This window comes from Bacillus rossius, chromosome 7 (assembly GCF_032445375.1).
Source record: "Bacillus rossius redtenbacheri isolate Brsri chromosome 7, Brsri_v3, whole genome shotgun sequence".
Taxonomy (NCBI): Eukaryota; Metazoa; Arthropoda; class Insecta; order Phasmatodea; family Bacillidae; genus Bacillus; species Bacillus rossius.
The window spans coordinates 2,095,264-2,108,702 of NC_086335.1; the positions used below are offsets into that span (position 1 = coordinate 2,095,264).

The 13,439-nt window shown below is 38.4% G+C and overlaps 1 protein-coding gene across 2 annotated transcripts; it reads right to left on the minus strand.

Annotated features, from left to right (window-relative positions):
• Nucleotides 1-1,286: 1,286 nt before the first annotated feature.
• Nucleotides 1,287-13,006, minus strand: LOC134533637 (potential E3 ubiquitin-protein ligase ariadne-2). Of its 2 annotated transcripts, none has more exons than XM_063371151.1 (2): nucleotides 11,302-13,006; nucleotides 1,287-5,963 (listed from the first exon to the last, which is right to left on the minus strand). In XM_063371151.1, the coding sequence occupies exon 1, from the start codon at nucleotides 12,745-12,747 to the stop codon at nucleotides 11,323-11,325; it is 1,425 nt and encodes a 474-aa protein (XP_063227221.1). In that variant the 5' UTR covers nucleotides 12,748-13,006; the 3' UTR covers nucleotides 1,287-5,963; nucleotides 11,302-11,322. The 2 variants fall into 2 exon arrangements, with proteins under 2 accessions (XP_063227221.1, XP_063227220.1); XM_063371150.1 differs by having other exon boundaries at nucleotides 1,287-9,320.
• Nucleotides 13,007-13,439: the final 433 nt, after the last annotated feature.

A 13,439-nucleotide genomic window follows, 5' to 3' on the forward strand; every position in this document is an offset into this window, starting at 1 on the left:
AGGTACTGCCACAACAGCGCTGCCCATAACAAGTCAGATCATACTCTTGTTGCTATATGAATTGAATTTAGGTCCAAGACTAATGCAGTGATGGAGTTTGTTAATGTATTATGATTCTATGAGTTTCTGCCACATTCAACATACAATAAAACATGTGGATAGTGTAAAGGTGACCTATTGTCTAAGTGAAATCTGTTTCTAGGAATACATTAGCTTCATAATGAGTGGAGTGAATAAACAGAAAAGCATTTCCTTAAAAATTGTATTTCTGAAGCTGTTCCTTGGATTGCAATGTTACGTCTCCCACCTGCAAAGAATGAAGCATTAGCTGTTAAATGGTGTGAATAAAGCCAAGTGCGTTCCTGTGGTAGGGCATGCTTCGTTTCAGAGTTATTAACTTGATAATGTTAATGAACGTGTGCTGTGCTTGAGTCTACGGTGATTGAAGATATGAGAATGATAGTCAAGATTTTATGAACAATGAATTCTTGCCCACAAGTGACAAAACCTGTGGTGATGGCATGTCATTTCCCCTGAACAGCGAGGGAAATGAATGAAGAAAGGATGTTGGCAAATACATTTAGAATAGCCAAATACGATGAGCATTAGATTATACACAGATGGAGAATGAAATCTGCTGCAGTTAGTGGGTAGAAAGAGATACAGGCCACATGAGATGCAAGTGTAAGTGCAGAGTGGCCACGTAGTGTGCATATGGAGGAGTCATATCAGGAATGTTATATCTATTTTTGAGGGGAGAGCTTGTTTGTCGGGTGGCTATGGCTTAATCACTCAACTCAGGCCACACAATTTGCTACAGAGAAACTTTATTTGAAAGCACACTAAGTAACCTGTCTTGGTGTAAACAGTGTTCGGACAGCTAAAAAAAATGATTTCCCAAACTAAATAAATGTATAGAGTGGCCTTGGAGAGAGAGAGAGAGTACCAGCAGTTTTTTGGTGTTGTTTTGTAGTGCTGTTCAGCACAACACAGCCAAGCACCTAGGCGACAGATTTGACGTTGATGAAGATGACGCTGTAGTAGAAATGACGGTGGTCAAGACGAAGAAGAGAACATAAAAGGAAATAAATTATGTAAATTTTGAATAAATTATAATTAATTAAAAATGTAACAAATAAAAGAAATAAAAAAAAGATCAACTGGTAAACTTGTAAGACTGATCACAAATATTTGTGTGCACCACACATATGCACACACATGAACATACACAATCACACTGCATGCACACCCTGCTTTTGCAAACAATTTAACTTGCACATTAACAATTTTAATTTGTATGTATTTATTTTAATTCCATTGTTTACAATATATAAGAATGAATAAAGATAAGGAATGTTTAATTTTCCATTTTTGATTACAAATTGAATATTAACATCCTCTTATTCCTTCATATGTGTTGAATAATCAACAGATTGTTCCTATAAATTTAATATTTTATCATTCCATTTTAATATTGTTAGTTTTTATTTACTGTAATGGTACAATACATTGGAGTTGGAAGATCTCCAGGTTTTTTGTGTTTCATTAGTTTCACATTTATTAATTTTCTACATTTTTACCTTGGGTCTCTCATCATCCATGACTTTACTGGAAATCAAACTTACGTTCACATCTGGGCCACGCTACCAGGTATGTCTGAATGAACTGGATTCTCTTCATTATTGCTTATTTCTAGAATTTATCGCTCCCAAATTTTTCCATTTTTCTTATTTCAAATGCCCTTAACATGTCTTTTATAAGTTTTTTTTTTAATGTTACCTAACATTTTCATTCATATACAAAACTGTTACATTTTGGAAAGTAGTTTTTGCGTACTTTTATGTTATTTTTTCCCAGGCCTCTTTCCTCACCTTAGTGACTGCAGGCCATTTTTGATTTTTCAAGAACTGCAGTGTGATCTTTGAGCAACTTATTAAACAAACAGCGGTCAAACTAGACAGCTCTTCCTCACAAAATGCCAGCCTCACAGTGCACTGAACTGAATGGACTAGACTGCACTCACTGATGTTAGTGCGTGTGAGAGACAGCATGAATTAAACACAACCACTTGCTTCCAAGGAACTGCTACACCCAGCATGTTTCCTGGCGAGCAATTCCTTCATAGGTCAACAAACTGTTTATTCACTCAAATTTTTCAAGTGCTAAACCTAACAAGCAAGAACTTTAGGCTAAACCTTTTTTTTGCTCACTCTACATATTGTAAGTTTCAAGTTCGTAAAATATTGTTTAAGACCGAGAAGAAAAGTGTTTCAAAAGTAAATCTTGGTTTTATAAACAAGGGGAAAATGACACTGTTACTAGGTACATAATTTGTTTTAAAACTGATCACTTTTTCTAATTCTGATCAACCACTGCTTGTAACTTGTGCTGTCACAATTACTGAAGCAACTTTGTTACAAATACCAAACCAGCATGGAAAACATGTAAAACAACAACTTAAAGGTTGTGATACCAACTCCACTTATTTTTGAGAAGATGGCAAATTAAAATTTGTACTGGCACTTGCTAACATTAGAACAAGCCTGGATATGACTAAGCAATAACATCAGCTAATAATTGCAAACCACAAAATAAACATAAGTATTAGCTCACTGATCAACACCAATGATCAGCATCAAACAGATCTGAGATGTTAGTGATCAACCCAAAACCAATTATGCATTACGTATTTTTTATAAATGTCTATGCAAAAGGCAATTTTAAAAAACTAGGCACAACTCACAAGACAGTATGATAATACAGTTGCATACATTAATCCTTTATAACCACAGCAAAATGTTTTAGGAATATGTATACCAAAGTGTAGTATGCATCAGAACACAATATATCACAAATTAAATATGTATACACTAAATGAATGAAATAGAACCCTGTCATAATGCTTTCTAAAAAGAAGAGAAAAGTTGTAGGCAGTAAAATGTTATAAGTGAGAATTTAATTTTAAGGCTATTCTATTTTTTTTTATGCTGATTTCACATACAAGCAATAAAGAACTTTTAACAGTATTATTACTGTTGGCTATTACAATTAACTTTTTTTATGGAACCATTTAAAGATAGTTTCTCATTCCAACAGCCATAATGTAAGAAAACTCACAGTAAATAAGTGCTGCTTTAATATACAGTAGACAACCCGATCATCCTGGGTAATATACTGGCAAGGGGTCCACGGATAACCGAAAAAACATGGTTAAAGCAATGTCAAAAAAACTGTTAAGATTATATATATTCCGACTATCAAGACAAATACTGTAACGCCCTAATTCGTTCCAGGAAAACATACTGTCTTCCTTAACACAGTATGTTAATGAAAATTATTCATTTTTCCATCAGGTTAAGTGTGCTTGACTACCGTTTCAACTGAGTTGCAGTACTGACATATATGTCTACATACATTTCAAGTACATCAATTTTGAATAACATTTTGAGATTAAAAAATGTAAAATTAAATTTTAAAATTCACATAAAGCATTGTTTAATAACAGGGCATAACAGATAACATTTCTACCAACACTTCTGAATCACAAAATAATAATGTTATTAATTTAGGAAATATATTTAAGTTCTAATAAGATCTTTAAAAAAATCATAAAGTTAATGTTTTCTATTATTAGAAAGATTATTTAACCTATTAACATAAATCCTGACTTTGTTGTTTAATAAATACGTTTCTGCCATGACTTGCCACTACTGTACTAGTTGCGAGGTGACTGATTAGTTTAGTGCAATCACTATGCAAAAATAATTAATAACTTAACCATTGTAAATCTTATTTGTGAATGAAATAAGCCAGAAACGCTAGAGGAAGGAAATCCTGCGAAATAATGGTGTAACAAGCAGGAATATGTTACTCTCTCTTTTCTCTACACTTGGAAAAACTTTGGGAGATTGGTGGATCTTTTAGTTTCTAATACATAAATAACAAATGCAATTTTGTCTATATCAGTGCACCTGCTTATTTTACTTTTATATTTACTGGAAACTGAGCCAACAAAACATTAAAACAATAAACATGATAAATAAGTTAGTTCCTTGACATACATAATTTGGCTAATGCATTATTCGTTAGTTGTGACAGTGGTGGCTAATACACAAATTGGGATTAATATTGGTTTGTAGGGTCGACCCTTTGTAAAAATATTACAAAAGGACTTCCACCATAGTTAACAATAGGAATAAACAATCCCAGGATGACAATGATTGGCACATCGAGAAATTAAAGTTCTCTAATTAACGCATTTTGACACGCTGGAGGTCTAACTGGGAATTTGGAAATATGATGTTTGGAACTAGGTGGCCGAAGATGATAGTTCACGATGTAGTGGACTACCAGGGCGCCATAGCAGTCCTGGGTCTGAGGACAGGAAAAAGCACGCGGTCGCCATGCTTGCTGCGGCTCTTGAACAGGGTGTAACTCGTAGCACTCAGAACATGTGCCCGCCGGGAGGTGAGCAAAGACCGTCCCGAACAACTCATCATTGGTGGAAATTAGAATTTCGAAAATATAAAAATCTCTACATAGGAAACACAGACTGACTAATTAAGGTCTAAAAGAAACTTAGGGAAAACATCCCTTTACGAGACGACTGCATTCTCGTATGACGGCTGTGGGCTGGCCGAGGGTGCGAAGTAGTCAGTCTGAGAGCACGGTGCGAAGTCTGTGAGGCGGGAGCGACTCTTAATTAAAACAGGCGCTTGCTTCCGGACCGAAAGGTTCCGAAGATTTCTGAGTGGGTGGCAAAGAAACACCTGCCTCAATATCTCGACGTAGTTAGCTGCCAGAGCGGAGCGCCATCTCTTGGGTGGTGGCCGAAATAGAAACTAATATACTTGTGCGTATCTCGCACGAGGCTATTTCGAGAGCATGGGGCTTATGGAGGAGACTTGTGCAGTGCTCTGGTGGCTTGCAGAAGAATTACGGGGCACTGCTTGTGGCGTGAGTCGCCAGGGGGCAGGCTAAGTTTGCCCGAGACTCACAGCAGTGGCTACCTCCGCTGATAGAGGTCAGAGGCAGTACTTTTGGAGACCTATGGCTATCCTTGACTTAGGCCGGGGTCAGTGGCCGGTCATTGTACTGAGGGCTTCTGGGGAAGGGGGGGAGACTTGGAAACTGCACGACGGTGGGAAACTAGCTCTGTGGAGCTCGAAGACGTGCCGGGACGTTGGGTGAAACGACTCGTGATCATGTCTTAGAGTGCTCACGTAAGGCTGGGTCTTAGAAACTGGCTGTTCTGTTAGCTTGCAGGGAATAGCAGTTCTTGTCATGGCTACAGGGAGAATTACAGGCGACAGGCGTGCATCAAAGCGGTGATAAGACGAGACACATGCTGGCTCCCAAAGAATCTGCAAAAATCAGATCTGGTACTAGGAACGGATTGGGGAGACTAGCCTGACAAAGATTAAGTGGGAGTGTGCAGAGAGCAGAAAAAGTTTAATTTTAGTTATAAAATTACTGGTAAAATTATGGTTCAAAATTCAAATTTAAAATTGTGCCAAAAAATGCTAAATGGCTGCACAAATCGTATAACAGGGTTCTACTGCATATGAGGATTACTATTTCAATAACAAAAACTAAAGCATTGATTTGATTTGTACTACTCGGACACTGTCCCAAGCACTGTGATACATACTCCACCTCTTACACCAGGCAACATCTGTACTTAATACATACTAGGCATTCAAGAAAAAATCAATCTAAACATATGCCTACATTTTAAAAAAATTAAAGATAATACATAAGTTTGTTCCTTTAAAATATGCATTTATAGAAATTTTTAATAATACAAAGTTATCCCCTAACTCATAGGTATTCGCAGCTCTTAAACAAGGACGTACTGGCTTGGCACACATCCGGGTCTGCTCAAAGCTTGCTTCTGCTTCTAGCCGAGTGTTTGCCGTCAGAGCTGCCATTCGGGCCGCTCCGCACTCACGCGTCACTAGAAACTTGAAGAATAGTGCTAATCATACAGCTGATAGTAAACATAATTCCAGTGCTTATTTAGATAAGAATGAAGCTATTTTGATGTGATAGTCTTTCAGAACCCCAAATTAAAATTCAGCTCTTCTTATTTAAAATGTTTTATGTTAATGAGTAACTCATTTCAAAAAAAAATTCCCTAATGATGTGAAAGTATGTTTGCTAAATTTTTAAATCACATTTGTAATAAAATCTGTCTAATTTTTATTTTTTTTTTATTTCAGAGGTAATTTTCTACTTTTGAGTTTTATTATGAATATAGCATATCAATTTTCTTACAACAGTTATTTCTTATAGCACAAAAGAACAAAATTTTATACCAATAAAAGTAAAACCTATTTTGTCAATCTCTACTAACATAAATGTACTGTTTTTAAAATGCAGACAAATGCTGAACATATTAACAATATGGGACTTTAGAGCCATTGGCATACGTGCAGTCCACATCTTTACAAATGTAGTGTACCATGTAATTACAATATACCTTAAATAAACCTCAGTTCGAGCCAGCCCATTACTATGTGAATTACGAACTCCACATCTTCACATGCTGAAGATTAAAAAACGTATTAATATGCCAGGTCCAGTGCATTTCCTTAATTTCATGAGCATATATAATTATAATAACACATCTACACCACGTGTGTTCATAACAATGTCCCCAGGAGACCATCAGTAACTGTGCTACCGAAAACTAAATCATTGCCCAACATCTTCCACGGTGTTGGTTCATTTGCATGACAGTACCAAAAATCACTAAATAAAAAATGAGTAACTATACCTATCATATGCATTCGTAAAACCAACAAGGGAGTACAGAGATGGTAACGAAGCTACTGCTGTGTACTGCAACTGCCTCCAATTCACCCACCTCAGGGATGTATGACAACAGGCCAGGCAGACAGCCAAAATACACATTTATTTTTTAAAAAACAATTTTACAAAGCTGTTCAATATCCTCTTTTACTAATTTTTCAATAAGAATGGTAGTCCTATAGTGAATAATAACATAATTCACATTATCATTCAGTGAATTTGCTTAGATAAACGTATCCTCATACATGATTGTTTTCCTCCGATGGAATACTCTTGTCTGCCCATGTTGCAAACTGAATTCTTCTATGGTTTCTTTAACTGTCCCATTCCTGTAATTCTCTATGACCAAATTGTAGTTCTCTTGTTTGTAATCCTCGGTGTGTACCAAATACTATAGAACTCAGTACCGGACACTAGCAATCATGGAAACCACTGCCTTCAGCAATCCTAGCTAGAGTTGTTTCATACGTAGGATTGAAAGAGATTTGTTATGGTAATGAATTTTGGTAAAAATTAAAACAATTAGGGTATATTTGACAAACTATTTCATGGCTCCAATGTGTCTTAGTTTATATATCAATAATTGCATGTTAAAGAAAAATTTGTGATAATTTAACATATTTTCGACTGTGTGTTCTCACTGCATGTACAATAATTTTAAATTAGAGTTGAAATCAGTTGGGATATTGATAATGTATCAGACATGCTGAAAAACCAGCACAATGTGTACTCTTTACAACTGAAATAATTACTGAGTGCAAAAGAATGCAAAATTATTCTATACAACCCCAAAAATCAAATAATATTTTTCCTAGTCATAATTATTCATGTAATTTCCCTTCAGTTTTCTAAACAAAGTTCTGCAGACCTCTTGCAAGGTTCCCATGTTTCTCCACGCTAAACAGACCAAGTGCTATAATATTGTGTGTAGCTACCCTCACTCCTGTCTGTGCTATGTAATCCAGGCCACAGGAACATGGCACTTGCAGTTTCCCGCAGTTGTTCAGGTGGAGACACAAGTGCCTTAATTTAAGAGTGTAGGCCATATATTGTCCATGATTACCAGCTCTAATAATGTTGCTGAATCAGTTAGGTTTCTGTAAATTATGAATTTAGAGGATAAGTTTATAACTAAACTAAACTCAAGATACAGCAGCACTGCATGCACTGCTCGGAAGATATTACAAACACACATCACATATCAGGTAATAAAAAATAAGTGTGCATGGAGTACACTTATGACAAGTGAAACTTCTTGCTTATTAGATATAGGCTAGATAGAGATAAATTATTACTATTTTTTTATTGAACAAGAGATAATAATTGAGAATAGTAAGGATGCGTGTATGATCTCAAATGGAAAAAAAATGCCTTTTTCCGTGCCCTATACTCTCGCAACCGTTCACTGGCAATTTCAGAGCCTCTTATAGCGGTTCATTCCCTCATTACCTTTAATGATACCTCTTATCTGCTTCTGTCTTTTTATTATTTTTAGGCATGAAGTCAAATTATGATCTCCAGCTGAATATAATGAAAACCAAATAAACACTCCAATTAAACATAAATTACACTTATAAAGTCTATCTCACAAGTCTGTCTTTTGACATTTCACAACACACTATTCAATACCAAAAACAAATTACTCTTATAAGTCTTTTTTTTACATTTCCAATCACACTATTTACATAAATATGAATGATACTTATAAAGTTAATTGCGCAAATCAATAACCCTTTTCCACACAAATAAATAAACTGTAAATACTTTAAATTAAATAAAAGAAATGTGGTAGCATCAATCGTTAGCCATTACGAAACAGAGGAACAGACAAACACAAGCAGCGTTACGAGAATTGCGTAGCATCACTGCTGTGTCTCTTCTACCTCTCCCCTGCCGTCTCCCCTTCCTGTGATTACATCTAGTATATAGCATGCTCCATTACGTATCAACCCCCTCCCCTCTTTTTTTTGCCGTCTTCCCATTCGACCGCTAGCGCATGCGTTGAAATGGCGTCGCCGCTGACGCACTCTCCTGCTGTACCGGTTCCCCCAACACGTTCCTAACTGTTCCCTCAAGTGATCTGAATTTTCGTAACGCTTGAAAATTATTGCCCCCTCAGCAAAGGAAGTTTCACTTCAAAAATTTCATAACAAACCAGTATCACAATATTACAGTCAGTATGAACTGTTAGCTTTGACACACATGCTCTTAGTTTATAATGCATGCATATTAGTTTACTGACAAATGACCTAGACATTATGCATAAGCCAGGCATAGAAATGTTGTCTTGGCAGGCCAGGAATACAGAGATGTTGTTTATCAGTCAGAGATCGAGGCCTTGCAGGAAATACACAGTCACTCGGACCACAGGCGACCACGGAGCCGATGACGAGAGGGGAACAAGACGGACGGCCGTGCTGGTCTCGGGAGGACTTCTCTTGGTACAAGCAGTTGCATTCACTGTCATACTTCATGGTTTAGTCTTAATGTATCTGCCCTGGGCTGTGCTGCAAAAGGTGAAGGGAATTAGCTTTTTAAATTTAGTTTTTCGCAGTCCCTTCTAAATGCAGTAGGAGCGAACTTTTCCTTGAATATTTTTGCTTGAGATTATTCTTTTGGATAAATTAGTTGAGCTCGTACCTACCCTGTTTTGTAAGCAAACCTTATGCAACTTGTTGTTTAGCCCACTTTTTGAAGTAGCCATTGATATTTCCCTGAACGTAGCATTTAACTGTACACCCACTGTTTATTTGTAACATGTAATGTTGATATTTATCTCAGAGATCTTTCTATAGTAACATCTGTGCCTACTTTATTTTGAACTGTATATTCATTATGCCTAGGAATATGTGACATGCAAATGAAATGATACAATTACAGTTTTACTGTCTTACAGAATGATTAAATAGAAGTCAAAAAGTAAAAATATTAATCTTCCCATTTAATTTGCTTTTACGGATCCTAGATAATTACCCTTATAGAGGTTGGTTTGGTAAACGTGGCCTTTAAGTATTTTGTTTGAGCTGTGTTTCAGACAAAGGTGCTGTCCTACTCTGGCTGGCTGTCGCTCCGAGACGCGAGACGCGAGACGGGGTACAACACAGAGCAGCTGTGTTTCAAACTAAAACTTTTTGTTCTGTCAAAATACCTACTTTTTAGATTAAATATTCTAAAGCATATAATTAGCGAATAAAAATTATAGCAAATGCAATAGAAAACTTCCAGTGTATGTCTTTTTTTTTTGGGACTAAAGAATATAATTATTTTACCATATTTCAAATATGGCTCACTAATCTCAACCTAATCTTTTCCTTTTGCTATGATAGCCCGAATCTGCGCAGAGCTTGCAAACCTGGAAAAAACTAACCAAACCAGAAAAAAATTTGGATGGTTCTTTCCTCGTCACCTACGTGATCATAACTTAAGTAAAACGTGTGCTTAGGTTCGGTCAGCTACATTAAAAATTATGGGTAATTATTGATAAAACATTTTAATTTGTTCCTTGTGGGAAAATACATATACTGTATCAAATAGAGTATTAAAAATATTTGGATAAGTTTTTTCTCGTTCTGAATATTTCCAAGGTTCTGTAAATTAATAAAAAAAAATGTCATTACCTGTAAAAGTTATTCTTGATGTGGTGTAGGTACGCGGGTGTTTTGTATGATTACCTGATGTGTGAACAATTATTGTGTCATTTATAGGAAAATTTTATTGATCCTTTGATTTCACTAATTTTGAAATTATTAATAGTTTTTTTCTGCATGAAATGTGAACAATTCAAGAGAATGATAGGATATGTTACATCAGTAATTGCCAAATATTTCAGAATCTAAAAGAAATATAAAAATGCAGTTTTGTGGAATCCTAAAAAAAAAAGTTTAAAAAAAAATTATAAAATTTTTTAACTTATCTCAAATATATTTTGACTGTATTAAATTACTCTTTTCAAAAGCATTTAACTTTCATAGTTATGAGTTGTAAAAAATCTATCAAAATCTGCACAAACTAAAACCAGCCCTTCAACTTCTCGTGAGCTAGTTGCTAGCAAGCTGAGCTTCGAGCTAGCTGCTATTGAGCTGAGCTACGAGCTAGCTGCTAGCGAGCTGAGTTATGAGCCAGTTTCTAGCGAGCTGAGCTATGAGCTAAGCTGGAACTGTCTCCAGTCTCACACATGGAGACACAACTTCTTAGTTTCACATTAATTTCACAACTTCGCTTAGTCTATCATCACTTTAAAACTAATATGATAAGTGACCACTATGACACTAAAGGCACAAAATGTTACTTGGCTGAAGAACTTACAAAACAGTTGTAAAGTTGTGAAAGTTTCAATTTGAATACTAACTTGTGCATATACTACTTGGACTTGGCACTTTAACAAATAAATATCTGGAGTGAAACTTTTGAGAATACAACGAGTGCATATTAAAGGAGTTATTGGGGCTAGCAAGGGAGTTTGATTAGCTTTCATGTAGCGGTACATACGGGCGCCACCTCCAGTAGTCTTCATAACTCGAAGAAGTCCTTGAGGAGCGTGGTGCGCCTCTTCTCTGCAATGTCCATCTGGTTGACGAGGTCTCCGCGGTCCGTCGTCTCCGCGCGCTCTATCTTCCAGGACAGGTTCTCTATCTCCGCCTCGAGCTGAGCCTGCTGGTACTCGAACAGTTCCTTGCGAGGGCCCGCCTCCATGTAGTAGGCGTAGGGATACGTGTACTGCAGGGTGTAGCGGCACTTGGCCAGCAGCGCTGCAGCGTCCAGCAGGTACTGCCAGTCGATCCACGTGCCCGAGCCGTTCATCACCTTCAAGTGGACGCGCGTCTTCACGCTCTGCAGCGTCTGCTTCTCCAGCTTCAGGCTCTTGGAGTGGTTCTCCCAGCGCTCGTAGTAGTGCAGGTACTTCTTGAGGGCCTCCCGCGCCTGCGCTTGCTCCGACTCGTTGGCAATGTTGGGGTTGGCCTTGTAGCGCGAGCACTCGTAGTAGTCGGAGCCGTGCGACTTCCAGTCCCCCAGACACATCCAGCAGAAGTCGTACTTGCAGCTGTAGCACTGCATGTGATTGCAGCCGCCGTTCTTCTCTATGCACGTGTGGCACCGTGGGCAGTCCTTGGTGTGCGCGCTGATGTAGTTGGCGGTCTCGCTGTCGTCCGCGCACTTGGTGAGCCACCGCTTCACGGTGGTGCAGTCGGTGGGTGCGTGGTAGTTGAGACCGCACTCGAAACAGAAGTCCGTCTGGCACGCGTTGCACACGCAGCGCTTGGCCCGTGCCTCCTTGGCGCGCACGATGATCTGGCAGTTGGCGCCCGGACAGAACCGCAGCAACGGGTGGCTCTTCACGTAGTCGCGGAACGCAAACTGCTGGTACTTGTCGCGCAGGTTGGGTCGCGACACCAAGTTCAGCACGAAGTCCTCCGGCGCCAGGACCTTGCAGTCCTGCGCCATGCAGCCGATGTCGAGGGCGATGCCCTGGGTGATCTGCACCTCGAAGTGCGTGGCCCAGCACAGCTTGCAGAACGCGTGACCGCACGTGAGGCCTCGGAAGTGCTCGGCGCCGTACGTGGACAAGCACACGGAGCAGCGCAGGAAGCGGCCAGCCTCGCCCTGGTCCGCGGGGCCCCCCGCCAGCGCCGGGGGAGTCGTGTCGGGGCGGTACTTCACGATTATGTCCGGCACGGCCCACTGGTGCGCGTGCAGTAGTACCTTAGCCACGTTCGGCGTCACCTGCAGGCTGTTGCTCAGAGTCTCCACGCACTCGTTCAACAGTCTCTCCACGTCCTCCACACGCAGGTAGTCACACACCGAGTACTCGGGGTCCACCTTCGACACGTTGATCTGCTCCGAGTCGCAGTCCTCCGCCGTGTTGTAATAATCAGCATACCCACAATCGTCGTCCGAATAATCCATATCCGAATGACACCCGTCACCCGTCGACATCTTACAAGAAATGAAGAGTAAAAAAGATTTTAGGATCCAAACACTTTGCGATGTTGTTCTAGCGGTAACTGGATACGACACCCATCATTTATCTTTTTACTTTTGTAATGTAATTTATTTTTAATAAACAATTCATTATATTTCACAGACACACATTCCTTATAATCTTCGCTATCCTTTTACACTCAACATTCATCTATGCTTTTAACACCGGAGTAAAAATTATGGATTTGGACAGCAACAGCAACAGCTACACAGACACACGGTGGCCATGACACTTTTACTGTTCAAAAAACATCAACCAGAAATTTTTTTTCAAAATAAAAGAATTATATAAAAAATAAAAGACGAATATAATTATAACAATGCATAAATTAAACATTATCAATTAACAAAAAATATGTTAAAAAGGAAATTATATATTTATTCATACAGAAAAACGGACAAATATGCAAATATATAATATAATATCACACTTATTAGCGACCAAGGATCGGCTCGAAAAGCTACTTGCCAAATTAAATTAACCTTCCTACACAGCAAAAATATTACAGAATGTCAGTTTAACCGACACTTTTAATTCCTACGGACAGCAAGTTAGCGCGCTTTTTCTTCCTTGCAGGTTAAAACTTCGTCTGCCGATTAGAGGCCTCTAAACAAAAATTTATTTAAGACATCCAGCTTTTAAAATT

What these genes read in the sequence shown, in the direction of transcription:
- LOC134533637 (XM_063371151.1), bottom strand. Translation starts at nt 12,747, where the DNA reads ATGTCGACGGGTGACGGGTGTCATTCGGATATGGATTATTCGGACGAC.